The sequence below is a fragment of the Daphnia pulex genome, chromosome 4 (assembly GCF_021134715.1).
Source record: "Daphnia pulex isolate KAP4 chromosome 4, ASM2113471v1".
In the NCBI taxonomy this organism is placed as follows: domain Eukaryota; kingdom Metazoa; phylum Arthropoda; class Branchiopoda; order Diplostraca; family Daphniidae; genus Daphnia; species Daphnia pulex.
This window is the reverse complement of record NC_060020.1, coordinates 6,656,409-6,678,281: the sequence shown is the minus strand read 5'-3', so window position 1 is coordinate 6,678,281 and position 21,873 is coordinate 6,656,409. Positions and strand designations below refer to the sequence as shown.

The window sequence follows — 21,873 nt, the reverse complement described above, 5'->3', positions numbered from 1 at the left end:
TATTTTCACGTCGGCTTTTCCCGGTGCAATTTTGGTGTGTAATATAATAAAGTAGCGGTTGTTTTTTTTGGCACTCTATAAATACGCATACGCAACAACCTACAAAAGGAAGAGGATCGGTGGGGGGTCAAACCTTGTCCCCGAAAATAGCACAATTTCTACCATGGCGCAGTAATTATCATACGGAATAATGATAGGCTACTATATAATCTGATGATACGGTTAGGTTATATAGTTCAGTGGCGTGACACGCTCCCCTTTAACGATTTATTTCCCCTTTTTCTCTCTCCGGGAAAAAAAAGGAGGGAAGAAAAAGGAATCAACGAGCGTTCTGGACGTGCGCTGAACGGTTTGTTGCGTCACGTCAACAACGGGAAAAGTGGGAGAGCAGAAAATAGGGTGGTGGTATTGTGTGTGAGAGTTGTGTGTAGTGTGGAGGAGAAAATGAAAGCCATTAGCAGTGCATCAAACACATCTACATCGACTGTATACACATCAAGTCTATATATAGATGAGCCTTTTCTTAGATATTCGGTGGGTGGGAATTAAATTTCGACAACTGCGTCAAATAAAGGCGTCCGTTTTCTATTATTAGCCAGCGCCTTCCGCCAGCAGTAAATAGTAGTTTAGTGTATAGTAAGTAGTAATAGTAGTAGTTTTTTTGTCGAGTCAATGGGTTTTTTCAACAGTCCTTGATGCAATTTTGTGTGTTTGGCTTCGTTTCTTTTTTTGAGAGGGGGGTTCGGTTGTGTGGAGGGGTAGAAGTTGAGTTGGATATATAGTTTCTTTTGTGCGGCGTATATTTCCCCTGCAGTTGTATATATGCACTACTGGCTGCCATTACAGCTAGCTCTGGGTATATAAAAAGGTCACGTCCGGTTTTTGGGTGGTGGTTGGTGGTAACACACTGTCAGTCTACATGATATGGTAGATTCGTAGTTGTTGTTGTTGGTACGGTTGGGTTGGTTGAGAGAGAGAGAGAGACAGAAACAGTGTGTATATACGTAAGAGAGAGAGAGAGAGAGAGTGTGGTGTAGTAGGTGGAAGCCTACCCGTCTTTATCACGTGAGCCGTCGCCGTCAGACTCAACGGAGGGTGCGCTCGACATGTTCCCTCGTCGAGGGCTTGGCGACGTTTTCCTGCTGTTGGAATTGGAAGAACCTCCTTTATTACTGGAGGAGCTTCCGCCTCCTTTTCCTCCTCCTTTGCTGCCGCTTCGTTCGGTCCCTCTCACGTCGCCGGACTCACCGTCGCCCAAACCCTCGGTGCTGCTCAAACTGCTGCTCTGCCTCACCAGGTGACGCAGAGTGTTGGGCATCACCTCCTCCGACCGGTGGACGCTGAAGGCGTTTTTGTCCTTCCGACCGAATCCCATTTTGCGCTTCCGACCTGATGGGCCCGCCCGCATCGATGTAGTTTAGTAGCAGCGACACAACATCATCATCGTTCCGGTTTGCCCCCAACATTTTTTGTTTTTCGTTTGTTTTCAACATTCGAATGGACCATCGCGTTTCGGTATAATAGTTCGAGATGAGCTTTGTTAGTTCATACGTATACATCTAAGATCTACTTAACGTTAATTAAAGTCTAGTTACTTAGAATAGATTCATATATGACTAAATGTGAGAACTTGAAAGTGAATTTGCCCTAAAGAAACGGGACGACCTGAACGGGAATCCAAGAAATAACGGGACAAACGAAACAAATGAAACCGATCAAACTGACCTGTGGCTGACAGTTGAGACGTGGAATTGCTCTTTTTCGACAGACCTCCCTTGTCCGAGTTTTTGGCGTAGAGTTGCTGCGGTTGCGAGGCGCTGCTGCTGTGCGCCAGCCCGCCGGAAGAGGAGGCCGACGAGGAAGCACCTCGTCGCCAAGACGACGTCGTGCGATCCGGCAATTGGCAGTCCAGAAGACTGCTGTTCAGGGCCGTGTCACTCAGGCTACCGTCTGCCGAAAAGTCACACAACAAAAATCCACCCAGACGGTGGGGGGTTATCAATGCACTTTAATTGAAAGGGCAGCATTCAAATGGCCAAGGGCAACTTTGACTTTGGGAGAGATTGAAACCAAATCGAGAAGATGACATGGTGTAAGGACAAAACGATGAGCCAAAGACGAATAATGGTGGTTCCAATGGCATTGCGACTTTGTCAGGGGGTCGAGCAAGACTGCTTTGTCCATAATAGTACGACGACATGGACTCGACTCGGCTCTGCTCTCGCATGTCGGCATTTTTCTTTTTTTTTTCTTTTCATTCGCTTTTCAACTTTCTCTCTCTGTCTCTCTCTCTTGTTCCTGTCGCTGTGTGCACAGCGTCTATATCCGCTCAGAGGCGGGCATGCAGAGTCTGCAGCGGTGGCAGCTTTGGCCATGGCATCCAAAACGTGGGGAAGCTGCGAATCAGAAAGAAAAGAACCTGGGGCCGATCAATGGGCCACGCCAATGGACGGGAGACGCACAGGCAAGCGCAGCAGGAGCGAGAAAGGAAGGAAATCCTTAAAGAGAGAGCGCGTGCGTGCGTGCATTTAGATGGGACGTGGAAGAAGAATAGAGAGAGAGAGAAATGTATATATCTAAATGTGTGTGTGTCTGGATGCGTGTCTGTCTGTCTGTGTGTGTGTGAATGTAGATAGATAGATGTATGGATAGATAGTTATAGTATACCGTTTTTTTCCGTGACCGGAACGTCACTTTGCGATAGGGAGCGGCCTAATTGGTTCCGTCGGAAGCTGCTCCCGCTGCGACCGCCATCGCTGTTGGCTGGCCCAACTTCCTGGCCTCCACGATCTCTCAGCTCGCCCGTCAGCATCTCCTCTCGGCGCTCACTGTGCACAGCACACACACAAATGTGACGCAAGGAAAGGAGGAACCGGCCAGAAAAATAAAAGAAAAAGAGAAAAGAAGAACAACATGAGCATTTTTTGTATCGACGAATACACACACACTAGTCTGGGTCAAAGAGATAATAATAACATTGGAGCAAGGATACATATATATATACGCAGAGCAGTCGAATAAGGCAAGAAAAGAAAAAGAAATCAAAATAAAATAAATGGTTTCACTGAGAAAGTCTCCTCGCGTATTAGTTCAAAAGAAGAGAAAAATTTGATAGATCGGTCATATATACTACAACATCCCTGTGGCAACGCCATTTATTTATTTACCTATAATGCGCCGTGGTATAATGGTTATAGAATGAAGGATAACGACTACAGATAGACGCCATTAGCCATAGGAATGGAAGTATATTGTATAATAATGATCAATCCAATTCTCTCTCTCTCTTTTTTTTGGGGGGGAAACAAAATTTTTTTTTCCTGGTTCACGCAATCCATTGGTTGCATGATGTGATACAACATATAACAGAACGAGCGAGAGAGAGGGAGAGAGAAACTAGAACTATAATAAGAGTCACTGTACTATTTTGAAATATGGAGTCTTTATTAAAAATGACGACGACGAAAAATGATTCTATTTCAAAGGCCATTGAGCTCTAGCTGCTGTGCTGTGCAGCAGAGCTTTATTCTCTTTCTCTCTCTCGCTCGCTCTGCCTTATTCTCTGGCTATTGATTAATTTAAAATGGCGACTGTGAAAGGCAACGGGAAATAAAGGCCAAGTTTTATAGGAAGAAGATAATTGGATTAGGAATCAGCCCTCCCTCCCCCATCATCCCGGCCGTCTACTTCTGGTAGAAAATTAATTAGAATAGGGCCAATCGACGATTAAAATTACAAAGAGCTCGGCCAGGGGCTAGTGGCAGTTCAATGTATAGTGGACGTCCTATATTAATGAGGGCTTAGCTCAACTATTATTATTATGATGATTATTATTCGTATGACATGGAATGTTTGACGTACCCGACGCGTTTGACGTAGGCAGATGGTCGTTCAGACTGGGTGGATAAGGCACTGGTGCCACTCACGAAACTGACCAGGCTCTCGACGTCGCTGTCGCCGCCTCCTGCACCGCCGCTGCCGCTGCCACCGCCTCCGCCACGTTCCGCACCGGACCTGTCTCTGCCTTCGCGATCCGGCGACAGGAGCACCTTACCGCCAGCACCATCGGGTCCCGCTCCCGACAAAGACCGGCTCGTCCGGCTCATTCCGCTCCCTTTGCTCGAATAATGGCCTCCGGATGAGGAGCCCCTGTGGGTGACACTGTGGCGTTGAGGCGGTAAGTCGTTATCACTGTGGCCACTGTACATCCGCCATGATCGGACTCCGCTACCACCACCACCGCCTCCGCCTCCGCCCCGTTCTCCTCCACCGACCGAGTAGCCGGAGCTGGGAATTTGACCCATTCTTAGTTTGAGCATTCGCGCCCTTTCTTCCACGTCCTGGCGGAGGGAGGAAACGGAAAATGAAAATCATCGTGTCATTCATTTTTAAACGATTTAAACGAAAAGACTTTGATTTGATATAATTTACCTGTCTGACTCGGGCGAAAGAGGTTTGTTGTAGGGCAGACGGGATCTGCGGGAGATGTCGCCGTTTCGGAGATCCTGTCGGAGTGGCAGTGGCCGAACGGGATGTCATTCTTGGAATGCCTGAGCCGCCGTACATTCCACCACGAACGGATCCATCCGGCAGCCTGTTTTTTTTCGTCGGGGTCAGTCACATATCCACCACCACGCAATAGAGTAAGGAAAAGAGAAAAAAAAAAAGGAATCAGAATTTCAATTCTCTTGAACTAAAATCGAATTATTGCGACTTTTATGACTTTGATGGTATTTGGCTCTGTGCAACAAAGGCGTACGCATAGCACTAGACCATACATGCCTATTGCTTTCGATCTCTACCATCACATTTCATCCAGCTGGTCCTACTTTACGATTGTCTCTCTCTACAGACCCAACAGACACAAACTGGCAACACTCTACCAATAACCGAACAACAACAACAACAACCCAAGCAGTCAGAGTTATAAACACACACGGCTCGCAATTGATCAAAAGGCGAACATTTGCCAGCGGCCAGCAAGTGGATGATGGAGAACGATAATAAATGCGGGTGTTGTAAAGAATTTCAATCGAATTATACCGTTCTTCAGATGGCGATAAACTCCGGCGGCCCGGCTCGGAGACTCGTCGTGGACTTTTTGCCCGGTCATGAAAAATGCTAGAGAAAAGATACAAAGACGACATTGTATTATATCAACTTGGATACTAAAGAGAAATCACTGTCCATCGCGTTTGGGGAAACTGGAAATTCCTTGACAAAAAACAAAAAAACAAAATGGAGACTGACCTGCTCCGTTGGCTTGGAGTCCTTTCGAGCCGTCCTCGATCGGTTCCGATATCATCGGGAGCTGCCGAATGAGAACGTGGTCTCGACCGATCGAGAATGGGCCCTCCACCACGAAGGTATTTGTCATCAGAGGCCACGATGGTGCCCGTTCTGGTCCTACTCCGACGCTGCTCGCCGTAGTCACTGTCCAACGGCGGACTATAATGTCGGAGAAATTCACAAGAGAAAAAATGGGAAAAATGTCCACAAATGGATTAGGCTACAAATTCTTGTAGTGTATAGAGTGGAGAACCGAGAACGGGACGGAGAGAGAGAGAGACGAAAGTCGCACACACGAGAAAATCAATGAAAAACCGATCGATGGGCCGGGGAACAGGACCAATTGCTGAACTAGATTAGCCTGCTGTATACTACTACAACGACGACGACGACGACTATAACTACTCGTCTACTACTGTGATCAAATATAAACGGCCATCGCCCCATATGTGGGGGTAGTACGACAGTGCAAGAGAACTTACAACCTATGAGCTAGTGGGGCATACATGTACGCCACTAGGAACTGTACACACACACACACACGACGCACACACACGACACACACACACAGGCAGGACAGACAGATAGAGAGACAACACACGGCACGATACCTGGAACTGCTGCCCATGCTGCTGACTGAGGCTCCGTCACTGCGGACACTGCGCTCCAGGGCTCCTCTGCTATGACGGGAGGGTGGTAGAAGTGGGCCACCCATTCCGCCACTGCCACCGCCCCCAACGCCGCCGCCGCCGCTGCCGCCACCGCCGCCTTCCTCCCCGTCGCCCAGATCCGACGGGTCGGGTTCCGAATCGGAGAGGCGAGACGAGGTTGAAGGCGGCGACAAATGGTCCACAGAGCCCACGGGAGACGTGGCCGACTCGGACATCTGCAATCCCGCCCGCCTCTGCGGATCCAAAAATAACAACAACAACAACAACAACAAACGTCATCACCAAAAATTTCCCAAATGTAATTTAGTTCCGGCGTACGTATTTTTTTTTTTTTTGTCCCCCCCAACCACTCGTGAGGTAGTGGTGGTGGGGGGGGACCACCGAAACTTTTATTTTTATTTATTCCGGCGACTCTCTCAATTGGATTGTTAGAGACGTCGTAGAAAAAGGGAGAAAAAGGCATCGGACTTACGAGAATTTGAAGGGATTCTTCGTGCGAAGTCAGCGTGTACCAGTCTGCTTCACCGTCCAGCGGTGCAGCGCCAAGATCAATCACCACCTGGGCGCGCGAAAAGAAAAAAAAAGCCGAACGCAAACGAGAAACACAAGAGGGGAGAAAATGACATTTCCATCGATGATTTTGAGTAATCGCGCAGTGGTAAAAAAGAAATGGGAGCGAGGCGGAATTTCTTCTCCGTCTGGGGTGGTGGGTGGGTGGGCATGTAATTTTGAATTCCGACATTGTCAGATTAAAGACAGATTGAGCCGCCCGCTCCCCATACATATACCAGAAAGAGAGAGAGAGAAAAGTGAAAAAAGAAATGCGCCAGCACGGCCCCGCCACGTACTTCTCCAATAAGGCGTCCAGTGTCTAATCGATCGCTATCCCAGACGGTGATCTCCAGGAAGCGGGATCGTAGCTCGGAGCGGCGCAGATGCGAATAGAGGAAGGTCTGGTTCCAGCGCGGTTCAAGCGTCGACGCTAAGGCCCTGGTGCGACGCTTTGACTTTTCACTATGCGGACGGGCCGGCAACAATAGCGACGGAAACGCGGGAGGGGGCCAGACGTGACGAACGGCGATGCGGCGAAAATGCGACCGCAAAAGAATAGGCAGGAACACACACAAGGAGAAAGAAAAAAATCAAGTTGCGTTAGAAAATTTTCGGAAAATTCGTCAAGACATTCAATCATCAATAATCGACCGTTGGGTTTGGCGGTCGATGAGAAATCAATAATCCGATGGATATGCGACAAAAATGGGATGAAGATTCACGGGGGTGTTCAAGACCAAGAGGAAGAAGAAGAAGAGCTAGGCGGCTTTTGAGCTCGCGCGGGGGGTTAATACCTTTTATCAGGCAGTAGGAAGAGTTTGGCGTAAGGATTGCGCAGGGCGCCGTTTGGGCGCGGCGGAAGATCGAATCCGCCAACGATCGTGGCCGACAGTTGCTGGATCGATGCATCGTACCACAATTTCACCTGGACTTTGCCCCAAGACGGGTGGAGAGTGTCAGGCGAGGCGGGCGACGTGACGGTGACAGCCGGCCGGTCCCTCTGAGTGTTACTGCTGACTTTACTGCCGCCGCTGCGTGTGCTGCCGGCCCCGCCGCCGCCACCGACGCCCGCTAACGAGCCCGACGCCGAGCCGTAGCCGGAATGATGGTGACTTAGATGGCCACCACCGGGCCCGGCTGATCCGCCCGACTGTGCTCCCATTGAACTCGGCCGTCCGACATCGCTGATGGGCCGACTGACAATGATCTCCACTTCGTGGTCGGAACGTGACTCGCAGATGATGTCATAGACTTCCTCAAATGTCCGCCCTTGCAGCGGGTAGCCGTTCCACTCCAGCACCTCGTCACCTAAATACAAGCGCGGACAATAGAACACGTCATTGCATTGTTGCCCGTCGCTGGTGTCGCTGGTCTTCCTCAACACAACACTCGTTCACACTTGTCAAATTGAATGAATGAAAAGAAAAGAGAAAAGAGAAAAGGGAAAAAGAAAAAAGTTTTACCCGGCCGCAAGTGTCCGATGGTGTCGGCGACGCTGCCCCGTTTGACCTTCTCGACGATAGCGGCCAAGCGGCCGTTGTCGACTCGCTTGCCACCTACGACCTTGAGGCCGAGAATGGAGGCCGATGACGGATTGCTGGAGCCGCCGATGCCCGAAACGCCTGACGGACCACCACCTCCCCCGCCACCGCCTCCAAGGGAGCCGACTCCAATTCCGGCCATGTTTTTGGTCAATATCATCCGGCCAATCATTTTGGTACCGTCGCTGTTGGGCTGCCACGTGACTGGATGCTGCTGTTGAGGCGCCGGCGGATGCTGTTGCTTTTGCAGCTGATGCTGTTGTTGGTTGTTGGTTGTTGTTGTCACCGAGATCAAACACGAAAGACCAGACACAGTTCAATCATCGCAAGTCAGCCAAGGACAAAGAAAAACACAACAAATGTTCACATCCCATCATCATCAGAAATATAACCAAACAAAACAAAGAAGTGACAAAGAAACCGAAATGAACAAAAAAGTAGAAAAATTCAAGACGAGAGAGAATAAGAGAAAATGAAGCGGAATGAAAATGGAAGCCCCAGTCTAACCCAACTGCAAAGAAACAAACAAATTAAAAAGGAGCCAAAATCGGAAGAGAGAGAAGAGTAGAAAAAAAAAACAAAAAACAAAAAACAAAAAACAAAAGAGAAATGTGAAGATCACACGAGTGCTAATGCCAATGCGGATGGACGTCGGTTGCGTTGCAGCGCCATCCGTCATCGACGGATCATCGAACGTGGAATGCCACGGACGTACCCGAGGCGAGTTCGATCTAGACGGAGGCGATCAACCACCGAAAATGTGTGGATAGGGGGAATGATCCCAAAAAATCGTTGATGGAGAAATGGCACAAGAAGAAGAAGAAGAAGACGAAGGAATTGTTGGCCCCTCCCGCGCAGAAAATGGCAAGCGTGATCACTGAGCCAAGAATCCATGTGCCCACTATATCACGTTAGGTTGCATCAGCACGGTACAGAAGACACCCAAAATCTAATCTCCGGCCCATCAATTCAATACTGCTCGTTGTTGTTGTTGTAACTGTTGTTGTGCAAATTACTGTCGCCCCCCCCCCCAAAAAAAAGAAAAGAATTGCAGTTTTTAAATGAAAAAGAAAATTTTCCAACAGAAAAATCTCGAATCATTTTTTTGGGGGTGGGCGGAACTTGTCGACAACAGCAATCCAGCAAGGCCAGCAAAGTATATATCTGCCAACCGTGATGGAATAAATATCACATTGGGTTAAACGAAGAAACGATGCACAGACTGCTCAATAACGAGAGTCTTTGTATCGTGATATAGTGGCGCACATGTATAAAAAGATCTTCTTCTTCTTCTCGATTTCTTTCTCCTTCCTTTTTTTTGTGTGTCTGGCGTTTTTTGTTTCTGTAATTTTTTTTTTTTGGGTGGGGGGGTTTGTTTGTTTTATTGTTGTTGTTATCGAATGAGGTTTCGGGATAGGGATCTAAGTGTATAGACGGATCGGACGTGCATAGACATAGAGTAGAAGGCATTCCGTGTGCGGCGGACAAAACAAGACCCAATATAATAAAGCGTCGGACGGGTGGCGGGGGTTGGGATGGGATGGGGGGGTCTATATAAGAGAAAAGAGAGATGATGATGAAGCCAAAAATGGAAGGCCGCCGCCGCCGCTGCTGGGCCGGTCGAGCAGCAGCAGCAGCTCTTTCCTTCCTTCCTTTTCTTTTGGCTTTGCGTCTACAATGCACGACTCTACTAGGCAACAGCAGTATATAGTATACCCAAACATCTCCATGTTCTTGCGATGTGTGTGTGTGTCAATGTGTGTGGGATTGGATGATGCCCTCGATACGGGAGGCCAGGCTATACGTCTCTCTGTATCTATGTGTGTGTGTGCAAAGTGGAAGCAGCGGAGGAAGTTCTAGCTAGGAATCGGAAGCGAACAACACCGAAACAAAAAAGGAGCAACTGGAAAAGCCCAGGACGAGAGGGGAATAAGAAAAAGATGGTAATCATATAGCACAGCACATCATATCAATTGATGTCTATTGATATCGAAAGACAAGTCGCCAACACAGAGAAAAGAAGAAGAAGCTAAAAAAAAAAAGATGGAAGAATCTATGTATACATAAAGAATAAAAAAAAAGGCCAGGAGCCAGCAGGAGAAGCCGGCTCCTCCGTGTTGTATGTCTAGGAAATAAAGGCGAATATAAATATACAAGCAGTGATAGAATCAGAATAATAATAAGAAGAGCCCAAGTCTATATGACGCAAGCGTTGTCTAGATGTAGTACTGAATATACACACATCGACATGCAAGTCAATTCGTAGGCCAAACACCATCCATCAGCATTTGTTTCGCTCGGTTCTGGGTCTATGTATATAATATATAAATAGAGACGGACGGACGAACTCTTGTTTTGTTTTTCGTTTGTTGTTGTTTCCCCCCCGTCCCTTGTTTTTGTTGTTGCTGCTGATGCCTTTTTCTTGCTTCACTTGAGCTCGATGATTCCGTGCTGCTTCTCGGCCCCCTTTTTCCTACTCCCTGCTCAGATAAACGTATTCATCTAGACTATCTCTCTACTACCCTAGACTGTGTGCTGTGTTGAGCCCCCTCCCAGTAGTAGTAGCTCGACGATGGCTGCTCTGTTTGTTGTGTTTGACGTCGGTCGGTTGCCTCTTTCAGTACGGCGGATGGAAGGAGGAGGAGGAGGGTTTTGTGTGACGGGCGAGGTAAAAGTGGGGTTTGCTTGAAGCTGCTGGTTATATAGACCAGAAATCCCAAGTAAAAAGAGATTTGATGGCGTGCTCTTCTTCTTCTTTTTGCCTTTTTTCTTCTGAATTTCTACCCTTTTGCACAGATGTATCGTCTCGATATGCAAATGCCAAACATCCTCCCTCCTTCCATCCATCTATCCCCTCCCCTCGCCCTTCCTTTTGCCCCCCTCCTCATTCCAGAACACTCACGCTCGTCGATTCGAGAGAGCTAAATCTATAGAGCGTTGTCAGCGCGCGCGCGGACTCGAAGACTCACGCGATGTATCCGACCGAACTCTTTTCTTTCTTCCTTCTTCTTTTCTTATATTCCTCTACTCCCTACTTCTATTTTTTATTTTTTTTTTATGTCGTCGTTGCTAGTCAAAAGCGACATGGAAAAGACGAGCTGTTGGAGAAAAGATCAAGACGAAAAGAAGAAGAAGTCTGAGGACACATTCAAGATGTCTGTGAGAGAGAGAGAGAGAGAGGAGAGACTGTGTGTGTGTGCTGTGCCATTCACGGCGACGCAACGGTTGCGATCTCTTTATGTTCCCCTAGTCCTTCTTCCACCCAGCAGCCACCACACCCTCCTTTTAGTCTGCCTCCCCCTCTATCACGCAGCACCTACGAACAAAGAAGAAGCGGAACTCATCATCCGTCAGCTGTAAGAATCTTTCACCCCCCACACCCACTAGCGTCTCCAAAGTATTAGTTAGTGCTGCTGCTGCTCTCCAGAAACAAAAAAGGAAGAAGAAGAAGAAGAATGTTGAAACAAATCGTCGGACACACCCACAATTTCTTTTCATTTTTCTTTTTTACTTGGTTCGTTTTTTTGGCGGGCTCCAGTCCAATCTAACGGCTATCCGATGTAGTCGAAATAAAAATGAGACAGAGGCCTCGTCCTCCTAACTGTAACTCTTTTCCATCATCGTCGGCAAGCCATCAGCAGCAGGACTCTTCTTGTATAGATACCCGCCCTTAATCCCGTTGTCGGCACACCACAAGACGATGGATACACTGTGTGTGTGTCGACTATAATAGTCACGCCGGGGAGATTCATTCTTTCTCTTTTTTTTTTGCCCTGCTTAACAGTTTCCAAATGGGGGGTAAGAAGAAAAAAAAAATCTCATCCGGGAGCGACTACACGACCAAAGAGATATACAGTTCTAAGCTCCAAACCAAAACGGCAGTCCGGCAAGTTGTTTCCAAGTCTGTAGTATATCTCACTATCTATATATACAATGTAGAGATAGAGAGATCGAATCAAAATGTATAGGCCGTTTCGATATAGATGTGTGAACACACACTATAGCCTATCGCCACGTGATCATCCATCATCGGGATGGACACTGATCTGGACATCCAGACTCCCCCCAAAAAAAGATGAGTAGGAGAAACTTGTCACGCGTCCTCCATTCGAGTGTGAGCTATTGGAAATCAAGTTGGAAATGATTCGGTCCGAGACATTGCAATAAAGCATTCAATGACTCAAAAGTGGCCAGTCAACTACTACTACTACTACTACTACTACTCGACAGCTACACTACTCTCAACAACACTACAATATATACACTACGTAAAGGCTTTTGTATATACAACACAGGCCAAAAGTTAAAAAAAAAAAAGGAGGGGGGAGGGGAAGACGATGGCTGCTGGTGAAGTATTTTTGATGAAAAAGAAAAATACTGTATAGCGACGACGACAGCACACACCGAGTATACTTGAGTAGCGCAGTACTTACTTAGATATGCTCTACTACACTGTACGGTATAGATATAAATATACAGTCAAGCGGGATTGACGCAATAGAAGGGGGGTTGCTTTTTTTGGCTTTTTTCAAGTTATTACGCAGGCATCTAATTAGTGTAAAGGCTCCGCAATGGCGCCCCGTCTGCGTGGTCATCACCGAATTTTTTTGTCTTTTTCTTTTTGAAAATGGCCGCACTGATTTATGTTATGCGTTGGTTTTTAACATCATCAAAAATGAAACTACTGCGGAAGAAGTGGGGAGTGTTAAATAGTGCGTGTGACGGGGGGAGGAGGAGGAGGATAAAAGCCGAGTTTCCATTTCATCATATCACATGAGAGGAAAGGATCCAAATGGAGGAGGGGGTGGCGTCGCGGCGCAAAAAATTTTTTTTTCGCCGATGGACTTGGGAGCGTTTTGTTGTTTTACCTTGGGTCTGTGTTGTTGTTGTTGTTGGTGGTGGTGGTGATGGTGATCGTACGAGGCTGAATGGTGTTTGCTGCGAGGAACGACGACGACGACGTCTTCGCCGGACGTGAGCGTCTCGACGCCAGAATCCCTACCGGCGGATTCTCTCGAGTCTTGGTGGTGGTGATGCCGATAATTGTCACCCCCGTCGCCGTGACCTTTCATGAGCCAATCCCAGGTTTTGTTGTCGCCTTTCCAGCTGGCGTCGGCGACTGTGCTGCTGGCCAGCAGCGAGGATTCGGATCTCAGGAGCCCATTGGCTTTGAGATTCCTGGACGGAAGATTCGAAGAAGAACTGGAAATGGTCGTCGTCGTTGTCGTCGTCGTGACGGCGGCGGCGGTGGTGGTGGTGGCCGGCCCATCTTCGTCGGCGTCGAAGCGAACCGTTTTCTTGAGTTGTCTGTTGTTGTTGTTATTGTTGTTGCCGCCGGCGATGGTCGATTTGGAGGCCGAGGTGGGGATGCTGGCCGATGAGCTGATGCGAGCGACGCCGCTGCTGTTGCTCAGACTCCGGTTGAGACTGTGCTGGCGTTGATTGTGGTGGTGATGGATGTGGTTGGTCCCGTGGATGGCCGACGTCGACGACGACAAGGCCGTCGGTCCGGCCGACACGGCCATCATCGAAGAAGACGATGACATGGACAACGACGGCTGATGTTGCAGCGAGGCACTACGGATGACGCCGTCGGAAGGGGCATCCGGTAGGCGTCTCTCTTGTCCTCTTTGCTGGAAGAAACTCCTCCGCTGAGCCGAGCACTCGGCAGACGCCATGGCCGACGACGCCGTGTCGACTGATGTTCTTCCTCCTCCTCCTACGCCTACGCCTACGTGCAGTCGGCCAACACTTCCTCCGCCCGCTCCTCCTCGGTAGGCGCCGTATTGGTCCCTGCCACCACTTCTGGTTGTGTAGCCTCCTCTTCCGTCTGCTTCCGGCGCTCCGCTGCTGCTGCTACTCCGGCTGATCATCGTTCCGCCGACGCTGCCCAACGGCCGCGGCCTCAGGGGCCTCTCTAAGTGGAACACGTAAGGCCTACCGTATGGTTTTGTGGGATCGTATTCGGACACTAGACACGGCTTAGATCATAACAATTTTTTGACAAAACTACATCACACGGCCACCAATTGGATTCGATTCGCCACTTTGGCCCTTTTTCACTGACCACATGGCCGCACCGCCATCTTGATTTCCGACCACTGACCAAAAAACAACTTCTTTTCGTCTCAACTTGGCCGAAACGGCGGTGCTGCACCAAAACGGAAACGCAAAGAAAAAACGAAAAAACCAAATCCAAAAAAAAAAAACAAAAAAAAAACCGGAAGAAACGGAAGGTAATCCAGACGAAACGAAATTCGCCTAGACGACGATGCGGTCGGCCGCCAAAGAAGAAGAAGAAGAATTTCAGTGCGATGATGAGGAGGAAGCCAAACGATTGGGCGGCTCCTGCTGGTGCTGCTGCTGCAAGATCCTAATAACGTGCGCAGCACCACCACCATGATACCTCATCGACATCCTTTCGGCTGTGCGTTGCTCCACAGTCACTCCACTACTGACTATGACTCCCTGACTGTCATCAAAGAGTCGCTAGCTCGCCTGTCATCTCAAAACCCTCCTACTTCTTCTTCTTCCCTCCTTTCTTTCTTCTTCTTCTTCTTCTTCCCTCTCCTTTTGGTGAAGAAGAAGAAGGAGGGATGAGCCCCCCTCCTATAGTGGCTCCATCTCTATATCGATCTCTTCCACGAGTTTCTTTTCTCCTGAAAGCGATTGCTCTCCTCTCACCGAGTGTGTGTGGCCCCCACAGATCTCGTGTGAAAGATTGGGGCCAAGAAGAAGAAGAAGAAGAAACTACACAACATCCAATAGGGCCGCGCCGATGGAGGGAATGGGGTGGGGGGGGGGGGAAATCACACAACAACAACAACAACTTCTTTCCCTTTTTTTTTCTTGCCTAGAAATAATATACCGACGAAAAAAAAATAGAATAAATGCAAGTGTTGTTGTTGTTGTTGCGTGTGATTGGAGAGCGAGAGAGTCTCGTTCGGTTGGCGATGAGGAAAAATCCAAAAGCAAAACTCGCGCACACACACACACACACACCACACGACGAGAGAGAGAGAGAGAAAGAAAGAAAAGATAATATGATATAGCGACAGACACACACACACAAAAAGGCAGTCAGCCAAAAACACAGTGATATATAGATGTTGTGTGCCAGCCCTCAGCGCGCGCGCAATCGTAGAGAGAGTTAGAGAGTTAGAGAGAGAGAGAGAGTATTAAAAAAGAGAGAAAAAACACACACACGCAGACAACGTTCGTATACATAGACAACGAGCAAAAAATAGCGAGAAAAAAGAGAAAAAAATTTAGAAAAAATGAAACGAGTAAGATATAAAAAAAGAGATCCAAAAAAACGTGAAAAAGTGGAGGGGGCAGAATTCTAAATATGTTTTTGTGTGTGTTTATCATTTAAGATATTTGGTCGGACGGGAGATTATTGTCGAAATCATCTGGGTGTGGCTTTCACATTTCTTGTGTGATGGTGATTTTTCCAAAATTGGAGGGTGGGACGGATATTGAATTTAAAAAGAAAAATGACCGGCGGGAGGAAAAACGAAACGAACCGAAACCCGAAATGAAAATTTGTCAAAATGAAAGAAAAAAAAAATCGAAACGAAAAGGACGCAAAAAAAAATAAATAAACGGACACGAGTGATAAATAATGATGGCTTGTGGGGGTGGTATGGGGTTTATTGTTTTTTAATGGCTCACCGCTTGTTTGAATTTGCCGCCACCGCCGCCGCCGTGGTGGCGACCGCCGGCCTGATTGGCTGGCCACGAACGATCGTTGACCGTATCCAATTCACCTAGACAGTTAGGTAGTATAGGGGGCACGTTGGGGTTTGTTTTATTGATAATTTTTTTGTCCCTTTTGATGGTTTGAACTCATTTGATATTCTCTTACAATTCAAATGGGCCATTTGCATATAATTTGTTTGTTTTAACATTAAAACAAAAAAACGGAAGTCATTTCCTCACTATTCGATTGATGAAATCTGGTTCCTAAATGCACACACATTTATACAGCGCTAATTTGTTTGTTGTTGAGAAAGTTCAGAGATTGTTTTCGGTTACAAAAATAATCGCGAACTTGATGACACGCCCCCCACAAAAAAAAACACGGTTGGCTTACCTTTTTCGCTGACGGATTCGCTCTCCACTTCGACATCCTCACAACTGGTGCACTCGGATGTGGAGCGGAGCTCCTCCTCGGAAGACGATTGGTGCTGTCGGTGATGGTGATGATGGTGGTGGTGCGCTGGATGTTGTTGCCGCTGCTGCTGCTGCTGACGCAAATGCTGTTGCGGATGAACGACTGGAAGGCTTCGCTCGGCGGACGAGACACCTCCACTCAGCCTCTGGCCGCCTTGTCCGCGATTGTAGTCGTCCTGGTAGTAGTCACCGTGATCGTAGCTACTGCTGCGCACTTTCACTAATCCCGGGTTGTTCGTGCTGCGCGGATGAACTGAATTCAACTGCTGTTGCTGTAGAAACTGCTGTTGCTGCGGATTGAGTTTGTCAAAGTTGTCGCCGCGGTAGTCCGACCAGGAGCTACTGCTGGCACCGCGTCGGAACTGGTGCTGCTGCTGTTGGCCGGAACTGCTGCCCATACCGGCCGTCAGAGGGACGCTGCTTCCTCTTCCGGAAGAAGGATAAATCGCTTGCTGCTGCTGTTGTGACACCGACGGCCCGTATTCCGCTACTCCGCCGACCGGTCCACCGCCTCCTAGAAATTTCGGATAAAAAAGAGCAATAAGAAAAATCACCGTGTCATCTCGTGTCGGTGTAAAAATCACGTTTGATCACGGCACAGCAGTGTCGATCAAACGTTTGCCGGTAATGAAACGAAAGAAAAAAATAAAAGTACAGCGGAGGAAATTTTGGAAAAAACCGCCAACTGGAAATCATTCGAAACGGGTTTTTTTCTCGAATGATGAAAAGAATTTCCGGCCGACCGACTTGAGCGATATTGCCGCAAGCCCACAGTATAGCGGTCCAGCAGTCGAGTATTATCGAGCACATACTATATACATGTACAGTGGACCTCTTTTTTTCTGTCTCTATCGGAGGAACGAAGAATAAGATGATGAAAGGGAGCTGCTGCTGTGAGACGAGGAACGAGAGTGAGCAAATAAAGAGATCAGAACACACAATCACCTCCACCCCCTCCTCCCACCCCCTCCCCCTCCCAGGTTGAAAAGAGACTCAGCAAAAAGAAGAAGAAGAAGAAGAAGAAAAGACAGAAGAAAAGACTATACCCTATGGCTACAGCCGAGCAGTATATAGACTACTACTAGCACACACATATGAGATGACGCAATCGTCTCTCGGCGCAACTTGTTTCTGCTCCATTCTCTGGCTCTTTTGGTTCAACACGAACCATCTTCTTTTGTCGAGCCAGCCAGCCGACTGAAAAGAGACTCTCTTTCTCTCTATCAACGTACATACACACACACACACGTAGGCTATATACGTTACATACAATAAGTGGATATGGAGGCCTCAAAAGAAATGCCTATCCCCCCCCGTCCCTCCCCACTATGTACCACCCCGACCGGTGGACCGGACGACCGGACCGAAGAGCTGACGACAACGACGAGCGACCCAAAGAGAAGAAGAAGAACAAGGTATATAAAAGGAGAGAGAAAAAAGGAAACAGGGTTGGTTCGTTCGTGCAGCTCTAGCTAGCTGCCTAGTAACGCGTATACACACACACACACACACTCCTGGCAGCCAAGAGGCAAAACTGATCGATACGCCAATCAATATCCTTACTTGTGTGTGTGTGTGTGTCGGTTAGGTTAGGTTTCAAGGCTGAGCTACACGGCGTCGTCGTTTCGGGCCAATCCCTTTTTCTCTGCTGCTCCTGCTGCTGCTGCTATAGTCGGGTTTCTTTTTTTCCCCCGACTTGTTTTCCCTTCTTCTTCTTTTTCCAGGACATAAGGGCAAGACTGATATGTATCCAACACGTTTGAAAAATCCAGTCGTCTATGCGGATCAACGTTACTCCATCTTGACACATCCGATTTCGCTTTCCCCTTCAGCAGTTGCTGTCGTCACGTTGGCAGTTGACAGGACGAGCACACACTCGTCCTTATTACTTTCGACTCTCTCTCTCTTCTCTCGACAGACTTTGCAAATTCAATTCTTTTCTGACCAAGATAAGATTAGACTTGGATGGAAGACCCCAATCATGCGGCGCAGACCCCGACATGCGAGTTACCTTTTTTGTTTTTTTTAAATAAATGCTATCAACGAAACCCGGGCCATGTAATATAGATACACACACACAGGTATAATAATACTACACACACACAGCTTGTGTGTAGTTCCGCTGTGTAGCCCGTCCGTGTAGCCTCGACTCTTTTGCCTTAGAGACGCCGTATTATACAGGATCAATACATAAAAGCCGTTCAGCTCAACGCAGCACCACCCCAACCAGCAGCAGCAGCAGCAGCAAACCCGAAACCTAAAACCCACCTCTCTCTCTCCTCCTTCGTATCGCTTGATTTATACATCGGGCAAACTGCCGGGGTTATTATTCTCGACCGACGTATATAGAAGAGAAAAAACCACTCGCTTCTTTCTTTTCTAGCTCGGCTTTTTTCTTTCTTTTTTTTTGCCCGGTGACAAAACCTGAACGATTTTTATCCCGCTTCTTTTGTTTTCAACCTCACTCCTCTTAGTCCATGTCGTTGTCTGCTCACCCACTTGACTACTGCGATGACGACGACAAAGTATACTATATATATGAACCATCATCATATAAAGAGACTGTTTTTAATCCAATCGGACGGACTCTCTTGGTCGGAGCAACGCAGAGACAAGGACAGAAGAGAGACTCTGAGGCTGCAAGAAATATGTATATGTACTATACATAAGGATGGGGAGGGGGAAAAAGAAATGGATCGATGTGGAACGGAAAGACTCAAGGAGCCGCGAATAAGACTGGAGCTGAGCTGAGCTGTTTTTCTCTCTTCTCTGCTCCTTATATGAGCGCGCCAAAAAGTTTTTTGAAACTCTTGCCAACAAATGGCGAGCTAGCCCTTTTCGCCGACCTCTTTTTTATGGGCCTCAACTACTACTACTACTACTACAACGATGACTACTAGCTATTGCTGCTGCTCCTGATGCCTTACCAGACTACAATGGCTGTATTATATAGTATAGAATACTAAAAGGGTCCCCATCAGCTGCTTTCTAGCTCTGCTGATATCATCAATTAAACACACAACGTCCTCCTCCCCCCCCCACCACCACTAGAGAGAGAAGAAAAAAAAGATGACGGTTCCAAAAGGAGGATAAGGATGAACATATTGTCTCCCATCGTAGATACGTACCTCTAGCGGGAGAGTTGTCGATGAGATCGGAGGACATTTGGTGTGGAACGCTGTTGTTCCTCCAAGAACTCGTTCCATGACTCTGTAAACTTCCGGAACGTTGGAGTTGACCTCTGTTGGGCAGCTGCTGGTGTTGTTGATTCTGTTGTTGTGGCTGAGTGTTTGGGTAGCCAGCCGGCTGTCCTCCGGCCAGACTAGAGCCACTCCGTATGATTCCGGATGGATCGACGGAGGACGTGGAAGAAGTCCGATGGTGGTGATGTCCGAAACCGGCACTGACACCAACGCTACTGCTTTCCCTGTCGTAACTGACGGCCCGTTCCAGTCGCGGCCGTTTATCGTTGATCAACAGTCCACCACCGACACCACTACCGAAACCAGATTGTTGCTGTTGGTGTTGTTGCTGCTGCTGCTGAGATTGCATCGGTCCCGGGATGCTAGGTAGTATCCATTTACCCGTTTTAACAACTAGTTCCTGTTTCTTCCGGCACAAGATGCACACCCATATCACCTGGACGAGTCGATTGTTGTTCCGGACGGACGGCAAAGCAGGACGCCGAGGGGGGTAGAAAAGAAGAAGAAGAAGATGATCAAATATGTGTGGGCAAACGTCTTAATAACACGTGAATGGTTTTTATTTTGTCATTGGTTATAACATCATAGTCACAAGGTTTGATGATGACAGACAATGACGTCACTCGGACAGAAGTAGAACTTGAGCGCTCGACACACGGAGCACTTGGAACGACCAAAAGAACCGAGAGAGAAAACCCAAGGAAAGAAGAAGAAGAAGAAGCAGAAGGATCAGAAGAAGAAGAAGTAGAAGACATGCAATCCGTTTCTCTATGAATCAAATCAAACAAAATGATGATATCAAATAAGAGAAGCAGAAGAAGAAGAAGACGTCGAACAAGAGATGCAATGCAAATTCAATTTGTCAGCGACGAATGAAAAGAGGCAATAGAGAGAGAGAAAGAAAAGGACTTGCTGGTGGCTTTAAAGTCAAGAAAATCGACCGAATTGAACAAGATTTTGAATACATAAAGAGAGTGAACGTCACGAATGACAAATAAAAAAAGAAAAAGTAGGAGCCAATTCGGCCATTTTTCTTTTTTGTTTGTCACTCGAGTGGAACACACCAATAAGTTGAGATGTGATGGAAGTGACACGTGGAATCAGCATAACACTTGTCAAACCACACAGAGCCGAACGCGGGAGAGAGATTGAGCAATAAGGACAGCGGATGCACAGGTGAAGCAGCCATGAGCCAACCAACGATTAAATAGAGTAGATGCGGGTGCAAAAATATATAAAAGGCCCAAAGAGAGAGAGAGAAAAGTAGATAAATAGGCGAGCAATAAGCAGGCGGATAGATATTAGGGTACCTTTGAGGATCGGAGAGCGACTTTGCCTCCGCAGCGGGCGCAGCAACGGACGTTGCAGTAGTGGCAGGCGTGTCCCAATCCGTCGGCGAACTTGGTCTTGAGGCAAAGCTGGCAGGTGGCGTCTAATTCGGCGCCAGCCTTCCGCTGTTGTTCACTTCTTTGTCGGATGGCCGTCTCCAGGAGCAACACTTCGTCCGCTTGTCGCCTGAATTGATTGCAAACCCAAAATAAAAGGGAAAACAAAAATCCAATACGTTTTCTTTTTGGGTTGTTGTTGTTGTTGTTGGGGTAGTAAGTTTTTTCTTAGTTCTAGACAAACAACCAGTCGAATAATGGATGTAGAGCTAGCTACACACACACAATAGCCATGCGCTACTGGGCAGAGTAAACTGCTGGATGACACAATACGGTCGGACGAATGGGTAAGAAGACCATCAAAAACTCTGATGCGGACTCTGAAAAAAAAAGGAGCTAGGAGGAGGAAGTCGGGCACGGTAGTAGATCCATCTAGCTTCCGACCTGAAACATCGTTAGGTTCGTTACACTCGGAGTTACACGGACCGCTCTGGTAATCTTTCCACCCACCCCACACACAACCCACTCTCCAACCACCCACCTCCTCCTTCTCTCAGAGTGACGGATCGATGGATGACTGCCTTCGGCCCTTGGCTCTGCTCTGAATATATCTATCTATATGCAATACAGCGGACGACACACAAAGTCCAATATCAAACACATCCAAGACAGACAGCTGCTAGCCAAATCAGCCCAACTCTTTTTTTTTTTTAAATATTATTCCATTTCAAACTGTGATGTGATCCAATCATCACCACTGTGGCGCATATATATTAAAAAAACCGAAATAAACTTGGAGAAAAGGCAATTGCTATTTGAAAGCTAGGCCAGTTGCTGGCCTGCAACATGTTATCTCTTCAATCCCATCCCCTTTCTTCGATCTCTCTCGCCGGAAGAGCTGGGCGACTGCAGGGTACACTCCCGCCCCCCGTTCCGTTTTGACTCTGTCTGCCACTGTGTGTGTGTGTTATTCAATAGCGAAACAAGGACAAACGCGGGAGGCAGACGAGTTTCGGGAGTGGGAGGATGGATGGGTCTTCGTTCGTCAGCAGCAAAG

At 47.7% G+C, this 21,873-nt stretch overlaps 1 protein-coding gene across 6 annotated transcripts in view; it reads right to left on the bottom strand.

Moving 5' to 3' along the window:
* LOC124191908 (regulating synaptic membrane exocytosis protein 2-like) overlaps positions 1–21,873 on the bottom strand; it is a 29,253-nt gene that overhangs the window by 4,867 nt on the left and 2,513 nt on the right. Inside the window, exons 2-17 of one of the 6 annotated variants that reach the window (XM_046584946.1) lie at positions 20,742–20,946; positions 19,357–19,867; positions 16,149–16,742; positions 12,922–13,970; positions 7,976–8,309; positions 7,307–7,820; positions 6,809–6,974; positions 6,433–6,519; positions 5,901–6,193; positions 5,251–5,448; positions 5,044–5,121; positions 4,432–4,594; positions 3,862–4,340; positions 2,668–2,828; positions 1,726–1,950; positions 1,053–1,389 (exon numbers count right to left, since the gene is read on the bottom strand). In XM_046584946.1, coding sequence (XP_046440902.1) covers positions 1,053–1,389; positions 1,726–1,950; positions 2,668–2,828; positions 3,862–4,340; positions 4,432–4,594; positions 5,044–5,121; positions 5,251–5,448; positions 5,901–6,193; positions 6,433–6,519; positions 6,809–6,974; positions 7,307–7,820; positions 7,976–8,309; positions 12,922–13,970; positions 16,149–16,742; positions 19,357–19,867; positions 20,742–20,946 — 5,394 coding nt within the window. Of the gene's footprint in view, positions 1–1,052; positions 1,390–1,725; positions 1,951–2,667; positions 2,829–3,861; positions 4,341–4,431; positions 4,595–5,043; positions 5,122–5,250; positions 5,449–5,900; positions 6,194–6,432; positions 6,520–6,808; positions 6,975–7,306; positions 7,821–7,975; positions 8,310–12,921; positions 13,971–15,727; positions 15,823–16,148; positions 16,743–19,356; positions 19,868–20,741; positions 20,947–21,873 lie in introns of all 6 variants that reach the window. The other 5 variants (XM_046584950.1, XM_046584947.1, XM_046584951.1 and 2 more) reach the window with 5 other exon arrangements.